At 44.5% G+C, this 20,943-nt stretch overlaps 1 protein-coding gene across 2 annotated transcripts in view; it reads left to right on the top strand.

The window, feature by feature from the left end:
• Window positions 1-17,260, top strand: part of ISYNA1 (inositol-3-phosphate synthase 1) — a 114,167-nt gene extending 96,907 nt beyond the window's left edge. For both annotated transcript variants that reach the window (XM_044278871.1, XM_044278870.1), the window contains exons 9-11: window positions 494-607; window positions 14,693-14,910; window positions 16,793-17,260. In XM_044278871.1, the coding sequence (XP_044134806.1) occupies window positions 494-607; window positions 14,693-14,910; window positions 16,793-17,018 (558 nt within the window). In that variant the 3' untranslated portion in view covers window positions 17,019-17,260. The remainder of the gene's footprint in view (window positions 1-493; window positions 608-14,692; window positions 14,911-16,792) is intronic.
• The last annotated feature ends 3,683 nt before the right edge of the window (window positions 17,261-20,943 follow it).

The following is a 20,943-nucleotide window of genomic DNA, read 5'->3' as shown; positions in this document are numbered from 1 at the left end:
CCAGGCCTTGAAAAGAGTCAGATCTCCCTGAGAAGAGTCCTGGTTATTCCTAATCTCCTGCACTCCCCACCCATCTGCTGATGATTGACAGTCTTCTCCTTACTTTTCTCCCTAGAAGAGAACTGACCATCAGCAGATGGGTGGGGACTGACTCTGACTCTTCTCTGGTAGATTTGACTCTTTTCAAGGCCTGTGCTGCAATGATTACTGGTTCTCAGTAATTGGAAAATACAAGTCATCCTGACAAAATAAGTCAGCAGAAAAATAAAATCTTACAGCTCTCAGAAAGTAGGGATGAAAGGTAGGAAGTATACCTTCTCCAAGTCAGATAACAAGCTGATCTAGCCTTGTTATTTGACTTTTTAGCCTTGGAAGGTTTTCTGTAGTATTTCCATTATGTCCATTTCTTTATTTGATTCTTGAGCCCAGAAGCTACCTTATGCAGTGTGTTGCGTGCTTTTTATAATACACCATGTGCTTTGTCTGTTTCTAGGTGGTTATTAAATATGTCCCATATGTGGGAGACAGTAAAAGAGCAATGGATGAGTATACATCTGAAATCATGATGGGGGGAACCAGCACCATTGTTATTCACAACACTTGTGAGGTACTTATATATTATTATTTTTTTGACCTTTATTATAATTAAACCGATATGGTGTATGTTGTGTTCTTCCAGTCGCTTTGCAATATATCAATATTACATAGGTTATAGGGAGTTTGTACTCGGTCTCGCTCAAGAAATAGTCTTTAGTCCTACTGGAGCCATGGGCAAGCGCTCTGGAGGAAGTCCTTTCATTTGGTGTGCCCTGAGCTATCTGTACTGAATACTAGCCTCACCCCTGTGATAGAAGTGACCTCTGTACCTGTGTCCTGATTGGATGCTAGAGCATTATGTTTGCCTTGCTTTTTTTGTCACCTGTGTAGTGCTGTCAGCAGTATACAGGGTTTAAACTGCTGAAACACTCCCTTTAAAGGGACACTAAACACTGAAAAACAAACAATAAAAATAAATATAACCTGGTCAGGAAAGTTAGTCTTTTCTTTCTTCATGGACATCTGCAAACTGCTGCAGAAAGCATTTAAAGGGGTTGTCTCATCTCAGACAATGGGAGCATATTACTAGGATATGACCCCGTTGTCTGATAGGTGCTGGTCACACAGCTGGGACCTGCACCTATTTCCCAAATGGAGCCTGACAACGTGGTGGCTGGAGGACATAGGTCTGGCCACCACCAATCGCTCTCCCCATAGAAGTCAATGGAAGCACAAGGCTATTTTCAGCATACCCATAGAAATGAAAGGAGGGCTCCGTTCTCGATGTAGGTGCGGGTCCCAGTGATATGCCCCCATTGTCTGAGATGACACAACCCCTTTAAACAAGTATCCTGCAGTCAGTGAAGTGGCTCATTCCTCTCTGCCTCTCCATCTTTGGCTGGAGACCAGTTCTGGTCAGTAACTTCTTACAAAACTTCCCCGTGTATGTGTGCAGGGATACTTGACAGTACCAAGACACTGACACTACAGAAAGTGCCACCCATCTTTCCCACGTGCCTGAATGTCAAGTTTGCCTATATAGCCAGGAGGGACTCCTCACTGTCTGTCTAGACAAATTTGACTTGTGGATTACAAATTTTGTGGAACTGTACATACTGTGCATAAAATAACAATTAACCCAGCTTCCCTGGGACCCCACAAGGCAAATCTGCCTAGCTATGGCACTATTTAGGAGTAAGGTCTAGCTATAAGGGGATTTATCACTACATAACTAAGCAGATTTGTTATTCAGCATCTAAGAAAGCTGGGTAACAACCGCTACAGAGATATAATAATGGAGGCCACACTTGCTACATATATTGGGTGAATTTATCATAAGGGGAATATTTGAAGTCAGTTTTGCTTGAGTCAACCTGCCTTGGCTTATTTTATGCCACATGTATCAAATGACTCATGCTATTTGATAAATTTGTCTTATCTTTAGGGTTCATGCACACGAACATGTGCCGCCCGTTCAGTGCATTAGGGAAATGAGTCCCGAATGCACAAGCACCATCCATGCAGCTGCCGCAGACAGATACAGACCCATTGAACTTGAAAGGGTCTGTGATCTGTCCGTACCGCAAAAAATAAAGAACATGTTTCCACCTTCTGGAATGCAGATCTATTCAAGTTAATGTTTGCTGGCTGTAATATGGGCGTGGCTGGGCAACAACTCTGTGCATGAGCCCTTAAACTTAAAGGGGTCCTGCAGTTTTTTTAAACTAATAATCTATCCTCTCGATAGATCATCAGCATCTGATCGACGGGGGTGCGACACCTGGGACCCCTGCCGATCAGCTGTTTGAGAAGGCAGTAGTGCCGCGGCCTTCTCGCTGTTTACCGCAGGCCCAGTGTCGTCACGACTAGTGTCACTGGCCTGGGCGCGGCTAAGCTCCATTCAAGTGAACAGATCTTAGCCCCACCCAGGCCATTGATACTAGTCGTGACATAACTGGGCCTGCGGTAAACAGCGAGAAGGCCGCAGTGCTACTGGCAGCGCCGCTGCCTTCTCAAACAGCTGGTCGGCTGGGGTCCCGGGTTTCGGACCCCCGCCGATCAGATGCTGATGATCTATACAGAGGATATTCATCAGTTTAAAAAAACTGCAGAACCCCTTTAACACTTCTGTCTAGAAAAGGTACTCCAGTTTTCCTACTCCACTCTCCTCTTGGAGTGAGATTGCAACTTTTTTGTGACTTTTTTTGAAAAAAGTCTCAATGATAAACCTGGAATGAACTCATTAGCATAGCTAACCTCACCTCACCCACTTTTCCACTCACATTTCAAAACTGGAGTGGTGTAAACCTGCAAAAAGTAGCACATTTTTGCATGAAAAAAGACCTAATTTGCATCTTTTTGAAGACATAATTCTGAGTGAAGGCATGATAAATCAGGGCCATTCTGTAAACACAATGACTAAGACTGGTAATTTAGATGCCAGTCTCCATGCCATTTGATGCACCTATGTTATGTATAGGTGCCTGTGCTTTACCAGCAGCCATGCGACTTGCTTAAAGGGAACCTGTCACCATGTTCTGACATATAAAACCAGATGTACCTTAATGCTTGTTTACCCTAATAGTTCCCAGCGATCGATCCATAATCTCAGGACTAACTTGTCCTATTTTATCGCCCTATAACGCCTTACCGCCTTTTATGCTAATTAACAGAAAAGACTCATATCTTACAGTCATATTTTTTCTGAGTCAAGCTAATCAGCTCCACTGAAGAAACGCCCCTACAGATAAAATCTTGCGTGAGCTTCCTTGCTTCGAGTACAGGTAAGCATGCCCCCTAATTGTCCATTCTTTTGTTAGATTGTGGCCGGGATCTCACAAGTCTCGCGCATGTAAGTGGCAGCTGGTAAGGCGCGATCCTGTCTCCAGCTGCCACTGTTAGCCGGGTTTCAGTGGCGCACTGCGCATGCGCAAGACTTGTGCCATCCCAGCCGCGCTGCAGGCTGTCAATCTAACAAAAGAGGGGACGGTTAGGGGGCGTGCTTACCTAGACTCGAAGCAAGGAAGCCTCATTTGCATACGACCTGTGGGGAAAGAAAAGTTGTTTTACAGCGATCATGCGCCTCAGACATCTTACACAAGAACATCATTAGAAGCCGGATGTTAACAGCTTTAAGGTACTGCTGGCGGTTTATGATCCATTTTGGTGCTGATAGGTTCCCTTTAAATCTACGCCAACTCCCTTGCTAGTGTAGATATAAGTAGTTTTCTACTCCAAAAACAGGTGTAGAAAATTATGAATCAGACGGGCCTATCAGCCCGCCCACACTTCCGCCACCTCAGAAAAGTGACATGAGCGGGGAAAAGTCGCAGATTTGGCTGCAAATCCCCTTTACGACCGTAATAAATGACCCCCTATATCAGGGGTACACAACCTTTTCTGGTTGGGGACCACATTGTCAGACGGAAGGAATCCCAAGGGCCGAAAAAAAAAGTTAAAGGGGTATTACCGACTGATATACTGTATTTATTGCATATTGTACATACAGGGGTGTGGAAATTTTTAAAAAAACTACTTGTCGAAGGACTAAAGCGGGGTCTCAATCTACTTGTCCCTCATGACAATCTACTTGTCCTGATAGAAAAAGTAATTTTAAATCAAAACCATATTTAAGTGAATCCCTTTAATGTACATGCCATACTGGGCCAGTGAATCCCTTTAATGTACATGCCATACTGGGCCAGTGAATCCCTTTTAATACAGTGGTCCCCAACCTTTTTTGCACCAAGGACCAGTTTCACGGACGACAATTTTCCCAGGGACCGGGTGGGGTGGGGCTTAGTGGGTGGGCTGGGCTTAGGGGTGCTGGTCAGCCCATTATTTTTTGAGGTGCTTGGGGCCACTTACTTTAAATGTGAGGTACATGGGGGGGTACTAATGTAATAGCACCATGTACCTCAGATTAATAATAGGTGACCTTATGGCAGGGCTTGACACATTTCCTTGGAATCTAGGAGCCAGCTAAAAAAGCCTTATTTTCAGCTACAAAAATAACACATGACACTGTGATGTCACTGTATGTCTAATCCCTGCGCTGTGATGTCACTGTATGTCTAATCCCTGCGCTGTGACGTCACTATGTCTAATCCCTGCGCTGTGACGTCACTATGTCTAATCCCTGCGCTGTGACGTCACTGTATGTCTAATCCCTGCGCTGTGACGTCACTATGTCTAATCCCTGCGCTGTGACGTCACTGTATGTCTAATCCCTGCGCTGTGACGTCACTGTATGTCTAATCCCTGCGCTGTGACGTCACTGTATGTCTAATCCCTGCGCTGTGACGTCACTGTATGTCTAATCCCTGCGCTGTGACGTCACTGTATGTCTAATCCCTGCGCTGTGACGTCACTGTATGTCTAATCCCTGCGCTGTGACGTCACTGTATGTCTAATCCCTGCGCTGTGACGTCACTGTATGTCTAATCCCTGCGCTGTGACGTCACTGTATGTCTAATCCCTGCGCTGTGACGTCACTGTATGTCTAATCCCTGCGCTGTGACGTCACTGTACGTCTAATCCCTGCGCTGTGACGTCACTGTACGTCTAATCCCTGCGCTGTGTCGTCACTGTACGTCTAATCCCTGCGCTGTGTCGTCACTGTACGTCTAATCCCTGCGCTGTGTCGTCACTGTACGTCTAATCCCTGCGCTGTGTCGTCACTGTACGTCTAATCCCTGCGCTGTGACGTCACTGTATGTATAATCCCTGCGCTGTGACGTCACTGAGGAGAATATATCTCAGTACGGGAACATATAGAGAAGTCATCAGATGATTTGGCCATTCAGTAGTCTTAGTTCTCATAGGAGCTGCAACCCGGCTTTCCAAGACTCCTGAATGGGTGAATCATATGATAACGTATCTAAATCTTCCTATACTGAGATATATTCTCCTCAGGAGACCAGGAAAGCTGGGTGACAGACAGCCTGTATACCACACAGCTCTCCTAGGAGCTGCCACCCAGCTTTCTGTGTGGTATACAGGCTGTCGCCCAGCTTTCCTAGAAAGGGACAGAACTAAGAAGTGGCCGAATGGTAACTGCAGGGATGGAGCACGGTGCAGGAATGGCCACCAGTTGTGGCTAGCAGGAGCTCCGGCCTAATGACAGCAGCAGGTATGCAGCTCCCCCCCTTGGTTCATGGCCGTGCTGTAGCAGGCAGACATTACAAACTTAGTGCAGAGCGCATCATTTACCGCCTCAGAGCCGGCAGTGCATGGACCTGGCAGCACTTGGTACCCCGGGATGTTACGCTGCCCGCAGCCCCATCATGTCCCCAGCTGTGTACAGCAGGAGGACGATGGGCTGATTGTCCTCCCTCCACTTGTCAGCGAGTGCAGCGCCGCTACCTGTGCTCCCGATCTGCCTCCCCTGCACTAACTCCTCTCCCCCAGCCGAGGCTCGCACATATCCCCATCCCCCATGTAATGGATGGATCACAGATGTGAGGTGCGACATTGGCAGGGCAGATCACGGAACGACACTCAGTGATGCACACTGTCTGCCCCCTGTCCAACTCGCCACAGTCTGACTGGTTACCTGCTGCCCGTAGCCGCCTCATACTCCCGCTGAGGGCACCGGACAGAGCTCTTTGAATTTTACCGGAACATGAGCCCTAAGTCTGCGCGCTCTCTGGTACCAGCCAGTCCACCAGGGCTACAGTCTCTAGGGCTGCCCCTGGCAACAGTGTGTCATAGAGCATTAACCTATCACGGACGTCTCCGCTCCTCTGTACTGCCGCGGCCCGGTAAAACAATCTTCCAGGGCACGGCGCAGCCCTAGCCCTGCTACTTGCCCGCAGGGCTAAGCTGCCTGCACAAACTACCTGCCCGGCGCCCGGAACTGCATGTCCAGGGCGTCGGGCGATAGGAATTCCACACCCCTGTACATACAGTATATACTATAAATGTCTGGTTATGCCTCCAGGATTCACATCTAATGGGAGAATACATGAAAAATGCATGTGATCAACCACAAGACATAGACATACATGTCTGTCACCAGATGGTTGGAGGCCACACAGAATGATATGGAAGGCCGCATCCACATGCGTGCACCCCTGCCCTATATCCATAAGTATAATATCAGGACAACCGTGAGTTTGATTTCCAGCATACCTCCACATGCTACCCAGCTTTCCAAAGCTGCTGATTAGCAAATCTGTACAATTATTCATTAAAAGGAAGACTAGACAGATTAGTTAGCTATTCAGCTTTATGTTCTATGAGTGGTGCAGTTACCAAATCTATTTTAGTTACTATTAGTAACTAGGAGATTCCTTTGAACAAAAATTCCAACCAACTAAATCCCGACCCCTCCTACTAAACTTCCTGTCTCATGTGCACTAGCATCAAAGGAGGAGAGGGAGGGGGAGAAGGCATAACTGCAGCCGGAGAGAACAATGTACAAAGACATATAAGGAAATGATGTTCCCCATTTTGTTGGTTGTACTTTTTCTGTGTTTGGATTCTAGGTTTAGTAGCCTTTTAAGAAAAAAGAGTAATATATATGTATCTATAGTCCAATATGAGGTAGCACACCTGCAACTGAATTAATTTATTTCATCCAGCCGATATGTGCATCACAAACAGTGCAACGTTTCAAGCCTAATAATTAAGAGGCCTTTAATGACAAAATATAGAAATATACTTGGAAAAAATGGACAGAAAATCTATTTGCACATAATGTGAGCATAATACAATGATATTACAATAGTCTGATGCGCATGCTGGGACTCATCAAGGTTACTAAGACTACAGATAACTATGTATAAAATGCCATGCGTGGAAAAATAAAGGAACAAATGATATAAGAGGGGTTAAAGAGTTATTCCCTTCTCAGACATTGAGCGCATATTGCTAGTATATGCCCACAATGTCCCTGCAGGTCCCATCTCTGGGACGCGCACCTATACTTAGAACAGAGCCTGCAAAGTCTTGGAGGGCGCACATGCACCTTACATTCATTCCTATAGGAGTGCCAAAAATAGCCAAGCGGAATTCCCATTGAAATGAATGGGAGGCACCCTGCGCAAGTGCAGCCACCGTTCCATTCAATTCCTTGGGGCTGACGGAAATAGCTGTGCCAATGCTCGGCTATTTTCGGTGCTCTCGTAGGAATGAATAGAGACTGCTGCGCATGTGCAGTGCGCCCTCTAGGACTTTGCTGGGTCCATCCTAGAGATATTGTGGCAGGTACTAGGAGATCAGAGAGACTGGCAACTCGTGGGTTAAATTGACAAGTTCACTGTGGATCTTATTGTGTCTGTTGTTTGTAATTTACTTTTCCCATAAGTAGTTGCCTCTCACTCTTGGAGGTCCGGTTTATAGATTTTCTTCCTGCCTTCTAACTAGCTGGTCGGTTGTACTCTGTGGTGCTTCTGGAGTTGCCAGTTTTCTACTTTCAGATAAGTCTGGTCTTTTCTTATTGTTTTATGTTTGTTATATTCCCTGTTTGTATCTGGACTTGAGACAGAGACTTCCATTCGTCCATCTGGGGAGGAATGGGTTGTCTCTGGTCCTAACCTCATTTCAGGGCCTTATAAGGATACAAGGGCCTTGGTATCCAGCCTATTAATATTCCTACCTTCAAGGTCTGTTCATATTGATAGGTAGTTAGGGCCCCAGATTAGGGTTGTTTAGGAGGTGACCTGTTCCTTCCCTAGTTTCCAGGCCTAGTTACGGTTCCCCTTCCCTCTTTTGTTTCGTGTGGAGTTTTTCCCGCACACTGATCGTGACAGATATGCTCCCAATGTTTGAGATGAGAATTAGGGATGAGCAAATTGACTTCGGATGAAACATCAGAAGTCAATTCGCATAAAACTTTGTTTCAATACTGTACGGAGCGAGCGCTCTGTACAGTATTAGAATGTATTGGCTCCGATGAGCCAAAGTTATTACTTCGCGAAGTCTCGTGATACTTTGCATAATAACTTTAGAAATTTATTTACTATACTGTAAAAAGACTTGGGTTCAGATCCAAGGTACCACTTGGAGCCAAACCCGAGTTCGGGAAATGTTTTTTTACAGTATAAATCAATTTCTGAAGGTATTATGCGAAGTTTCGCGAGACTTCGGGAAGTAATAACTTCGGCTCATCAGAGCCAATACATTCTAATACTGTATGGAGCACTCGCTCTGTACAGTATTGAAACAAGGTTTTATGCAAATTGACTTTGGACTTTGGGAATAACCCTTTAAGCGACCCTAAAGAGGTACTGGTGTGACACATCATGTAGGTCAAGCTGCAATGATCATGTAAGTCAAGGTGCAATGGTATATAATGTTCCCAATGAAGAGTATACCCAAGGGGTTAGTGTGATATGGAGATTGATTCAATTATTTTTTATTAAATATTTTTTATTGGGTTTTGATATAAACATCAGTACAGATATGTATATGCTTGTACAAATTATAATAAAGGTCATGGTACATTACATTCTGCATACTCACCTCTACTACTAGATAAGAGTAACATTATCATACTAAGTTACAATGTAATTCGGTAGTAATAGCGTTATACCTTTATACTGAAAGCAAGAATCATATTTGTATACATATGTACTTATATACAAGGTACAAACCCATTTAGGCTACAAGAAAGTGTTTCCCAGATTGTGCTCAAAGAGATATCGAGAAGGCGTTTACCCCAAGTCCAACGTTGACCTGAATATGCTATGCTTTCAAGCTATAGTATCCATGCCCTTGAGTAGGTCTTATAATCAGAGCTAGGTGGGTTAAGGTACCTTCAGATCTGGATGTAATGCTATCCACTGTGACCACTTAGGATGGAAGGTGTTTAGAAAACCACTTTGGCGAGCTAGAACCTTTTCACATATGTAGCTATTACAGTAGATTTAACTTCTGTTATAGAGGGTATTGTTTGAGACTTCCAATATCTGGCAATAGCAAGTTTTGAGGAATGCAATACATGACACATAATGGTACTGACCTGGCGTGGAAAAGCCTCAATGTTGATTAACAAAAGGGGTGTTTCTGGTGGTCAATGAGCGAGTACAGGGTTCATTTGTTGGAGAAGCTTGGTAATTGACTGCCAAAAGGGTTTCATTTTTGGACAGTCACAGAATATGTGGAGCAAAGAGCCACATTGTTGTGAAGCGTTGGGATATATAAGTGCCAATCACTCTGGAGTGTAATACCACAATAATAACAGTTTGCAGTATTGTTCCCAATGTGTAGCGCACTTTGTAGATGAGTGTGCCCAATGTATGGCTTTTTGTCAGACTGCCTCTGATAGTTTTATAGAGAGGTCCTGCTACCATTGGCATGTGTTTGTGGAAGATAGTATTATGTGTCACTGAAGAATAGAGCTGTTTCACTCCCTTCCTTTTCAATCCCCCTCCATGTCTAAGTAGATCATTCATGACAGTAGGGGTATCAATTTTCAATGGCATTCCAGATGCAAGGAACGATGCCACTAATAATATGTGTGCTGTTCAGTACCAGGTAACTGAAATGCTTCCTGAATTTGTTGAAATGTCATCAACTTCTCGTCCCTGTAAATATCTGATAGGAATGCTATTTGACTACTTGCCCATCTGTCAATAGAAAGATCTGACATGTACGCCTTTAATGCATCCATCCCAACTCATACTTTGATTCTAGGTTCTGTTCCTTCAACAGTGGAGCACCCCGTCCTCCATGTATTCAAGGATGCTATTACCAGTGGGGGCACCACTTTAGAGCATAAATAAATGTAGGTGGGTAGGCCCAATATAGTATTTAGACGTGTCACCCCAGTCATCTTTGCCTCAATATCAGGCCATAACTTTTGGCTGTGCTCTTCTGCCCAATGTTTGGTTTATCCATGCTAGACCCATGCCTCCATTTTGTTTAGCTTTAGTCATCAGGTGGTACGCCAATCTCTGTCTCTTCCTCTGCCAGACGAAAGAGGTCATCTGGGAGCGGAGAGAGAGGAAGATCAAGCGCGGCATAGAGATAGGTAGCGTGCGGAAGACATGGCGAATGCGTGGTAGAATCAACATTTTGTACAGAACTATCCTGCCCATCCAGCTGATCTCATGTTTCGACGGCCTGTCCAGTTCTTCTGTAAGAGCTTTGACAGGAAAGAGGGAGGGATTTTGCCTTCACCAACTGCGAAGTTGAGAGAGTGAGCTGAATGTCTAAATAGGGAATGGAGGAGGTTGCTCAATAGTATGGGAAATGTTCAGAGATGAGTAGTTTTTCTTTGTGTGGTAGTTGTATAGCTAACTTTTGTGATTTGTGGACATTGACCTTATAATAAGAAACCTTGCTAAAGAGACAAAGCACTTCTTCTACGGTTTTAAGCAAAGAACTCGAATGTCACTACCAGAGCTTTGAGACGTTCTCACAGCTCTGTGTCTCCACCCCTGTGATGATGTCATTTAGAGTTTGGAGGTGTTCTCACTGTTCTGTTTCTCCACCCCTGTGATGAGGTCTTTACTCCCAGCTGTTCCTCCTGCGTTTGATTTCCCTGCCTTTAAATCACCCCTCCTCCTATTGCAGGGCGTGGATTATATTTCTCTTTTCAGTTGTAGCTCTGCCTTGAGTATCTTCACTTGTTAAGCTATTAGTTCTCTGGACCTGTGTTCTGTTGCTGCAAGCACTCCGGATATTGCCAGCGGCCCTTGGATCCGTCTTCTCTGCAGCTGCAGCTCCATCAGCTAAGTGTGCAGACATTGTTGTGTACCTGGTGATTTTCTGACTGGATCTGAGGTGGCCACGGTTCCCTCCATATTCTGAGCAGGGCATCGGTGGCCGTGCCCCTTCCACTATTGTAGGGGTTACAGGGCTCATCAGTCTTAGGCACGCGGGCATGCCTCGTTCCACCACATGGATCCGGGCATGTGCTTTAGCAGCATAGGGAGAGTGTTGAGGGTCTGACAGGGGTCACCCTTTCTCTTCCCTAGTTTGGGTCCGGTCAGTAGCTCTTTTTACTGTGTATGTGTCACGACCCTTGGTCATTGGTCGTGACTCTTGTGGCCGCATGCAGTTGCCTGCGGTCTAGGTGTTGTTGTCAATCACAGGTGAGGGCTATAGTTTGTTGCCTCACCTGTGGTTGCCGCTGGCAACATTGGATATGTGGCAGCAGTGCTGCCTGAGTGGTGATAGGCAGCTTGCTGCGGTAGGCATGCGGTTGCACCTGGCAACCTCTCCTATAGGTGTGCCTTTTATTGGTGTGCACAGGGTGTTGTTTGTTTGTGTGCACTTCTCCTTTAAGTTGATGTTTTCCCTTTTCCTGTTGTGCTGGAAGGGTTAACTTCCTTCCTAGTGTGTGTCCACTGGGTGTGTCTGAGTGGGTGTGACCTCAGGCCTCCTTTTATGTTGGGGTGGTGGAGCCTGAGGTCAGTTGAGTTTGCTTGTCAGTCTGTGTTGGAGCTCTGCTCTCTGGCTGAATGTGTCACGCTGTGTGAGCCACCCTTAGTTGTCATTGTTTATTATTTGTGTCCGTTTCCTGTACCCTTCCTCTATTGTTTTGTGGTATGTCTTGTGTGGTGTGCTATGTTTGGTATTTGTGATGTTGTTACCAGCATGGCTGCTTGACGTGTCACTTTTGGTGTGTGTATGTTTCACTGGAGGGGTTTAAGCAATATGCAAGACTGTGTGCTCCCCAGCCTGGAACCTCCATGCTTCTCGTAGCCGCAGGGAGGTCCGGGTTGTCATTGGTGCCGTCCTTCCTTCTTCGGCTGCTGCAGGTAAGAGTTGATAGCGTTTGTTGTGTTGTGCTATTTACCTGCCGTACTGTTTATAGTTTTGCATCCTGCCAGCTACTGGGCCTCTGGAGACGCCTGTTATCCGTGTCCTGGATAACAGGTGTTCTCTGCCCTGTCATCAGCTGTAGGGCAATGCAGGGATACTTAGACTTCTAGGCACGTGGGTATGAGTCCCCTTACCTTTGAAGGGGGCTCATACGGCTAGGAGACTAGGGCCGGTTGAGGGAAGTTTTAGGAGGTGACCAGCTCCATTTCCCGTGCATTGCAGCCCGGTAGCAGGACATTGCGCGATGGGGGGATTCCCCCACTCCCCATTGTGACAGTATGCTCTTGTTACCCTTAAACAGCCGTGACATTGAATTTGATAGGAGGAGTATTACATCATCCGCAAAAAGATATATTTTATGTTCTTGAGATACTATTGCTCAAGCTATGGAGAAGTGTTTCCTCACCATCTCTAGAGTAAATATTAGGGGGGAAAGTGGGCAACCTTATAATTAGTAATGGTGATTAGTTTGGAGATAATACCTTTAACTAACACATGCGTAGATGGGTTGGAACATAATGCACGTATCGCGCTAATAATGGATTTCCCGAACCCAAAATTACTGAGAGTAGTGAAGGCGTATTCCCAATTAACCCTGTCAAACGATTTCTCTCCGTCTAACGAGAGAAGCACAGAAGGTAAACGTTTTTTGTCAGCCCAATGGATAAGGTTGATAAGCCTTTTTGTCCCATTTGGAGCCTGCCTTCCTTCCCTTGGTAAACCCTACTTGGTCTCCATTAGCGAGACTTGGCAAGATCGGCAATAATCTGTTTGCTAACACTTTTGTATATAGCTTTACATCTGCATTAGGCCTCTTGCACACGACCGTATGCCTTTTTCATTTTTTTGCGGAACGGAACCGCTGGCCCTGATAGAACAGTGCTATCCTTGTCTGTTATGCGGACAATAATAGAACATGTCCTATCTTTGAACTGAATTTTTAAACGGAAGGCATATGGAGTACCTTCCTTTTTTTTGCAGATCCATTGAACTGAATGGTTCTGTATATGATCCGTATATGGTCCGTATACGGAACGCAAAAAACGGAACTTAAACGGAAAAAAAAACTTTTGTGTGCAAGAGGCCTTAGGTCTTATGCACACAAACATTTTTTTGCGTTCCGTATACGGGCCGTATTTTGATTCCGTATACGGAATCAATTCATTTCAATGGGTCCGCAAAAGATCCGTTGCTCCATTCCAAGGCCCTGCAAAAATTTGGAGGCATGTCCTATTCTTGTCTGTTTCGCGGACAAGAATAGGCATTTCTACAATGGGCTTCCTGTTCCGTTCCGCGGACTGCAAAAAATGGCATGGTCGTGTGCATGAGCTTTTAAGCAGAAAAATTGGCCTAAAATTTGCTGGGTCAGTGGGCGCTTTCCAAGGCTTTGGAAGAGTAATGATGGTGGCTTTGAGCATTTCGTCTGGAAATTGTCTTTTAAGTCTGGCTAAATTTAAAACATTGTTCAAATGTGGTGTAAGCTCTTCCATAAATGTCTGGTAATATTCGCCTTCAAAGCCATTGGGACCAGGTGCTTTGTTCTTTTTGATGCCTTTAACAGCATAGATAACTTCCTGTGCAGTAATGGGGTCATCTAATTGGTTAGCTTGGTCTTTGGTGAGAGAAGGACGTTTATTTGACTGCAGGAAGTTATTAATTTCTCCAGGGACGATGGTTGATGGACGCCTTTTGGTACATGGATACAGTTTCCCATAGCAACCAATCAGATTCCTCTTTTCATTTCCCAAGGGAGCTATCCAAAATGAAAGGTGGAATCTGATTGGTTATTATAGGCAACTAAGCCAGTTCTACTTTACACCATGTGCATTCCGTATTTTGCGGAACGGAACAGCTGACCCCTAATAGAACAGTACTATCCTTGTCCGTGATGCGGACAATAATAGGACATGTTAAATTTATTTGCGGAACAGAAACAGAATGCACACGGAGTAAATTCATATTTTTTTGCAGACTCATTGAAATGAATGGTTCCACATACGGTCCGCAAATAAATTGAAACGGAAAGAAAATACGTTGGTGTGCAAGAGGCCTAATTCTGCCCTGTTGTAAAAGTAGGCGTTGTCCTGTTTTAATCCATGGATCTGTAGACCACCCCTAAAAATTGATATCAGTGTCATATGCTAGCAGTATAATATTTACAAGCATGGAGGGAAAACCTTTTTACCACTGGGCAGGATTTGCAGAAACAGCAATTGCTTTACCTATCTTTTGTAGTGCATTTTCAGTCACTACAGACAGGCTTATAGTCTTTCTATTGTTTTGCGGAGTTTTCTCTAATTCATAATTATATTTTCCATTTTCCTAATAGTTCTTTTTAAAGCATTTACCAATTCTTTTGATCTCCCAATTTTATTTTCAGGACTCACTTCTTGCTAGTCCAATTATCCTAGACCTTGTGATGCTCACTGACCTCTGTCAAAGGATAACATTTTGCACTGAAAAAGACCAAGACTTCCAAACATTTCACAGTATCCTGTCCATTCTCAGCTTCCTCTGTAAAGCCCCACTGGTGCCAGAGGGAACACCAGTAATTAATGCGCTCTTCAGGCAGAGAAACTGCATCGAGAACATCCTCAGGTACTGTATACATAGTTAACATGTGCAAATGGCTTAAAGTGTGATCCTCCATATGCCAGCCATCTTCTGATGGCACCTCTTTCATACACTGTAGGTGGTAAATATAGAATTTTTTTAAATCTGCCTTTTTTGTGCAATTACCTGATTTGGGATTTATAATTTTATTGCTGAGTAGAAATGCAATATATGTGCTATATTATATTTATCTGGTATTTCCTTTTTAAACCCCGGCCTAACCATGAGCAAAAGAAGGCCTATAGAATTTGCCACCTTGTGGTGACATGAAATTGTAGTTGTGATTAGGGTTGTTTCGATACCAAAATTTTGATTCGGTTTCGACACCATAAAAAAGTATTGCGATACACAATACCATTCGATACCACGTGGAAAAAATAAAACGACAAAAAAAGCCACGTGCATTCCGCATTTTATGGAACGTCTGGCCCATAATAGAACTGTCCTATCCTATTTTTTTTTTTTTTTTTTTGGGGGGGGGGGGGGGGTGGGCAAGGTGACAAAAAATAATAATTTGCAAATTGTGCAGTTTTTCTTTTCTTTTTTTTTTCTTTTACAGTGTTCACCGCACAAGGCTTTTCGGACGTGCCGATATTTAATATTTATTGTTTATATATTTTATATGTAAAATTGAGAAAGGGGGTGATTTATACTATTTTGGTGTATTTTTGTAACTTTTTTTGCAGTTTATTTAATAACTATTTCCCCCCTCTTAGGGGTAGAACCTGGGATCTTTTAATCCCTTGTCCTTTACACCCTGATAGAGCTCTATTAGGGTGAATAGCATCTTACACTGTCCCTGCTGCCCTGTGCTCTGTGCACACGGCAGCAGGGAGCTGACTATGGCAGCCAGGGCTTCAGTAGCATCCTGGCTGCCATGGTAACCAATCGGAGCCCCAGGATTACACTGCTGGGGCTCCGATCAGAACTTCAACTGCCACTAATGAGAGGAGGTGAGGGGACTCTGACCACTGCCACCAACGATTTTAATATTGTGGAAGGGGAGGGGGCACAGTGCACCACCAATGATAATTAACGTTTAATATACAAATACAGCCGGCGGCAGAAACACATTGCTGGCACCCGACCTCTGACAGGGCGCTGCGATCAGCGGCAGTTAACCCCTCAGGTGCGGCACCTGAGGGGTTAATTGCCGCGAATGGCAGCGCCCTGTCAGAGGCAGGGTGCCGGCAATGTTTCTGTCGCTTGTATTTGTAATGTATTAAACATTAGTTATCATTGGTGGCGCAGTGGCCACAGTCCCCTCTGCAGTCTCATTGGTAGCAGCAGCAGCACAGGGGGAGGGAGAGACTGCTTCCTTCTCCCTGTGCTGCTGAGGGAACAAAATGGCACACGCTGAGAGCAGCGCGCTCATGTTCTCTGATAATGGGCTGTGCAGTAGCACAGCCCAATATCGGTAAAAGGCAAATCCCGGTATCGTATCGATACTGGGACAAAAGTATCGACTGGATATCGAAAGTTCGATACCTGAAACAACCCTAGTTGTGAGGTGTTATCTCAGTGATAGGCAAACTGCGGCTCTCCAGCTGTTGCAGAACTACAACTCCCAGCATGCAAAGACTCCCAGCATGCTTTCAGCCTACAGCAGGGCATGGTGGGAGTTGTAGTTTTGCAACAGCTGGAGAGCCGCAGTTTGCCTATCACTGTGTTACCTGAAGGTACTGTTGAAGGGTAGCCTATACCAGACAACCTAGTGCCTCTACACCCATCAGTGCTACATGGGTTGTCTGTGTGTCCATTGCTAAGTTGTAAAGATTTGGAAAATATATTGATTACAAAAAAAAGTTATTTTCCTTATTCTTATGATGCAATTACTATACTGTTTTTTGTGTGTGTTTTTCCACAGGGCATGTTTAGGTCTACCACCACAGAATCATATGATGTTGGAGTACAAGATGCAGAGAAGTTTCATGAGTCTCAAGAGATCCAGCACAGTCTTAACACCTTGCCCTATTGCCAGTAAGAAAGGGACTGGCCAAGTTAACTGCTTAAATCACCAATACATAACAAATGGCCACTCCAATGAACTGGAACAAACTGTGAACACAAGTGACACAGAGATAGAGAATTAGTTCAGTTCTACAACTTTTCTATTAGAATCTACCAATATGGACCCTTTATAATGGGAAATTACCATAGAATTTTGGGGGATCACCCTACAACGGTTGCACAGATCTCTTCCTGCATCAGATCTTGTTAGCTGTGTGAGAAGTGAAGTGATCTAGTTACTAAAACATTGCACTGCTTTCTGGTTAACATTCATATGTTATTTTAATGTTAATGTTTTGAGGTTAATAAATCTAACTTCAGGTGACTTTGGATGATGTATTTTTTAACAAACTGAATTAGAATATAATGCACTACAAAAATGTAAAAGCCTGATATATAGAGGTGAGGGAATTGATTTGTAAGAAGGGATCTGCACCTGTCGTGGGGTGTCTCCGAAGCTCAGGCCGCTTCTCCTGCCACTTTGATTGACAAGGCCGCATATCTCGACATTCTCTAGCAATCTTGCGCCTGTGCCGCTGTTCCAAGTAGTGGCACAAGCGCAGATGCTCTGCTTCCACTACTGGAGCAGCAACTGTTGATGCGCTGCTACCCACAGGTGTAGCGGTGCATGCAGTTGCTGCTTCAGAACTGGAAGCCAAGCCTCTGCACCTGAGCTCCTACTCGGAGCATCAGCAGAGGGGCAAGATTGTGGGCAGCATGGTGGCTCAGTGGTTAGCACTGGTTCCTTGCAGCGCTGGGCTCCTAGGTTTGAATCTGACCAAAGACAACATTGGCATGGAGTTTGTATGTTCTCCCCATGTTTGTGTGGGTTTCCTCCAGGTACTCCTGTTTCCTCCCACACTCCAAAGACCTTAGGGACCTTAGATTGTGAGCCCCATTGGGGACAGCGTGATGCTAATGTCTGTAAAGCATTATTAGTGCTATTTAAGTGCAGTGTGAGAAATGTCCAGCCCTGTCAATCAAGTGGCATAGTGAGTGTTCTCTGCTTCAGAGAGACCACGGAGCAGGTGCCGAACACTGCTTGATGTGACAAATCGATTGGCTCATGTCTGCTGATATCCTATAATTATATAGAATAAAAGAGAGACAAATTAAACCTCACAGCCCACACAAATGCAAGCATAGTCACCTGCTTGCCTTGTAACTCTTTATCCCTCATAAGAGGAACATTTCAGCTATCCATCAATGTAACAATCTCCTTACGTCCTGTTTCAGCAATCCATATCCTAGTTTTTCTCTTGGGTCTCGATAGCTGTCTTTCATCTACAACAGGCATGGGTGCACCATTGTTCTGACCTGAAACACAGTAGGGAAAGTCGAGCTACAGAGGGGCAGGGTTAAAATTGCAGGTCTACATGAAACTACTGGGTAAGAGTGTCATTTGATGTACATAAGTTATCAGCAATGCAGGAGAAACATTAGAGTAAAGCCTCATGCACACGTCCGTGGAACAATGACCGTGAGATACCGGCCTGGATGCCTGCTGAGTGCAGGAGCGAACGGCGTCATTGGTTGCTATGACGCCGTGCGCCCGCTGCTGTACAGTAATACACTCGTACAGCAGCGGGCGCATGGCGTCATAGCAACCAATGAAGCTGTGCGCTCCTGCACTCAGCAGGCATCCAGGCCGGTATCTCACGGTCTGCATTCCACGGACGTGTGCATGAGGCTTAATATAGACATAATTTTTTTTTTCCCAGCAGAGGGTACCAGGTGTGTTGACTTTCCATTTCCAATGTGTAGTCAAATTTAAGTTTTTGACTGGAAGTTCACATTAAAATCCTTTGTATTATTTCAGTGGAGTAATCACATAGTCACACACTTCACATGTATTCTTAGCCAGTGCCTACATACATTCTGGGTAACTAACAAACAAATATGGTTGCAGTTTATTCACTGATCAGCCATGAACATGTTTGAGGCTGGGTTCAGACCTGGGCGTTTTACAGTGCGTTCCTATGCGCTGTAAAACGCTCAACAGGCAAGAACCAATGATTCCCTATGGGAATGGTTCTCACCTGAGCGTTTTACGATCACGCTGTAAAACACCCGACGCCCCAAGAAGTACAGGAGCTTCTTTGGGGCGTCTTGTCGCGCGTTCCCGTACATAGACTTCCGGGAACGCGCGACAATGGGCGTTCGCATACTACCGGAGCCGCGTATGTGAGACGCCGGAGAATCGAGCATACACAGCGCTCAGGTCAGTACGCTCAGGTCTGAACCGGCTGTAATAGGTCTGACACTGACAAAACTAGCTGCCTGCAGCGGCCACCAGGGGGAGATACCTGCATGTGGTTTTATACCAGTGAATTCAATAGAAGCTGTAAGAATTGCTGTGCAGTAAGCTTGCAAATCATATGACTGTTAAAGCAGGTAAATTAGTAAAGCAGGTAAAGTAGTTTAGCACCAGACTCCTAACCACAGGGCCATAGCAGTAGCATGCCATGTCTCTGTGGTAGTTTAGCTCTGTGGTAGATTAGCTACTCTTACTTACAGTATGAGGAAATAATTAAAATAATTTGATATATATTTTTCATGAGAAGAGATGTAAATGGCCCAAAAAATATATTGTGCAAATTGCAGATCCGCCAAACATGGATACCGGATGTGTGCATTCTGCATTTCCCCACAGAATGCACACAGTCATTTCTGTTTTATTTCGGCCCCATTTATATGGGCCACAAAAAAAAAAACGGATGGAAAAAAATATGTTCATGTGCATGAGCCTATATACTGTTCTATGTAAATTCCCCATCTGACGAAAAAAAAAGGTTCAATATCCAGAGACGTCAAGGCTTCTTTAGAACAACTACTGGATGAAAATGCTGCAAATTTGCTGTAGTGAATTTGTGTGCAGCAAATTCACAGCAGTTTATGGAAACACAGCAAAGTCTTCACATTCTGCCCAATGTGGACATACCTTAGAGTATCTTTACACAGCAGACTTTTACTCCGGAAATAAATGTGGGATCCACAGCAGAATTCTAAAGCTTTGCTTTCTGCTCTGATTTTGTATGCTATGCAAACACACATGGATTTAGCCCCATTCAACAGGCGTGGACATTGCTGTTTCCGTCCAATTGTCACACAGAAACTGTGGACATGGTGAAGCCGTGGAACAGAAGAAAAGGGCCCCATAGAAGTGAATGGGTCCACATCTAATCTGCAAATTGTGGATCAGATGCGGAAAGCAACATATGGCCGTCTGAATGAGCCCATACTAAACTACAATTGTATTAAGTACTCAATAAAGATTAAAATAATTTAAAATAATTAATTCCTAAATCACGCAGTGAACATGTTCATCTGAAACTGCCCGAGACTGCAAAGCAAGTGATGTATAAGGCCTCGTTCACACGTCAGTGTTTAGTCAGTGATTTCCATCAGTGATTTGTGAGCCCAAACCAGGTGCAACTCTAAACACAGAACAGGAGCAGATCTTTCCCTTCTACCACATGTCTGTGGAGGCTCCACTTCTGGTTTTGGCTCACAAATCACTGATGGAAATCACTGACCAAACACTGAAGTGTGAACGAGGCTTAAGGGTGTCCTTACACCTTCAGCACAAAGATCTTTTTGGCTAATGAGTGGTATGCGTAGCTCCATTTAACGGCGACAGATGTAACTGTGTAACTTGTAACAACATTTTGCTGATCTCACATGAGGCAACATGTTTTGTGGTTCTTATTCTCACAACAGATTTGGAAGTTACAGGCTCAAAGGTAGCAATAAGCTTAACCACTTACAGACCGGGCCATTTACCCCCTTCCTGACCAGGCCTAATTTTGCAAATCTGACATGTGTCACTTTATGCGGTAATAACTTTGGAACACATTGTACTTCATGTTAATGGTAAATTTGATTCAATATGTTTTAACTTTATTTATAAAAAAAAAAATCCTGAAGTTACCGAAAATTAGAAAAAATCTATCTGCTTTTAAGACATATAGTGATGCCTCATAAAATATTAATTAACATTCCCCATAT

The sequence above is a fragment of the Bufo gargarizans genome, chromosome 2 (genome assembly GCF_014858855.1).
Source record: "Bufo gargarizans isolate SCDJY-AF-19 chromosome 2, ASM1485885v1, whole genome shotgun sequence".
In the NCBI taxonomy this organism is placed as follows: Eukaryota; Metazoa; Chordata; class Amphibia; order Anura; family Bufonidae; genus Bufo; species Bufo gargarizans.
Note: the sequence above shows the minus strand (reverse complement) of the source record. Positions and strands in the feature narration are given on the sequence as shown.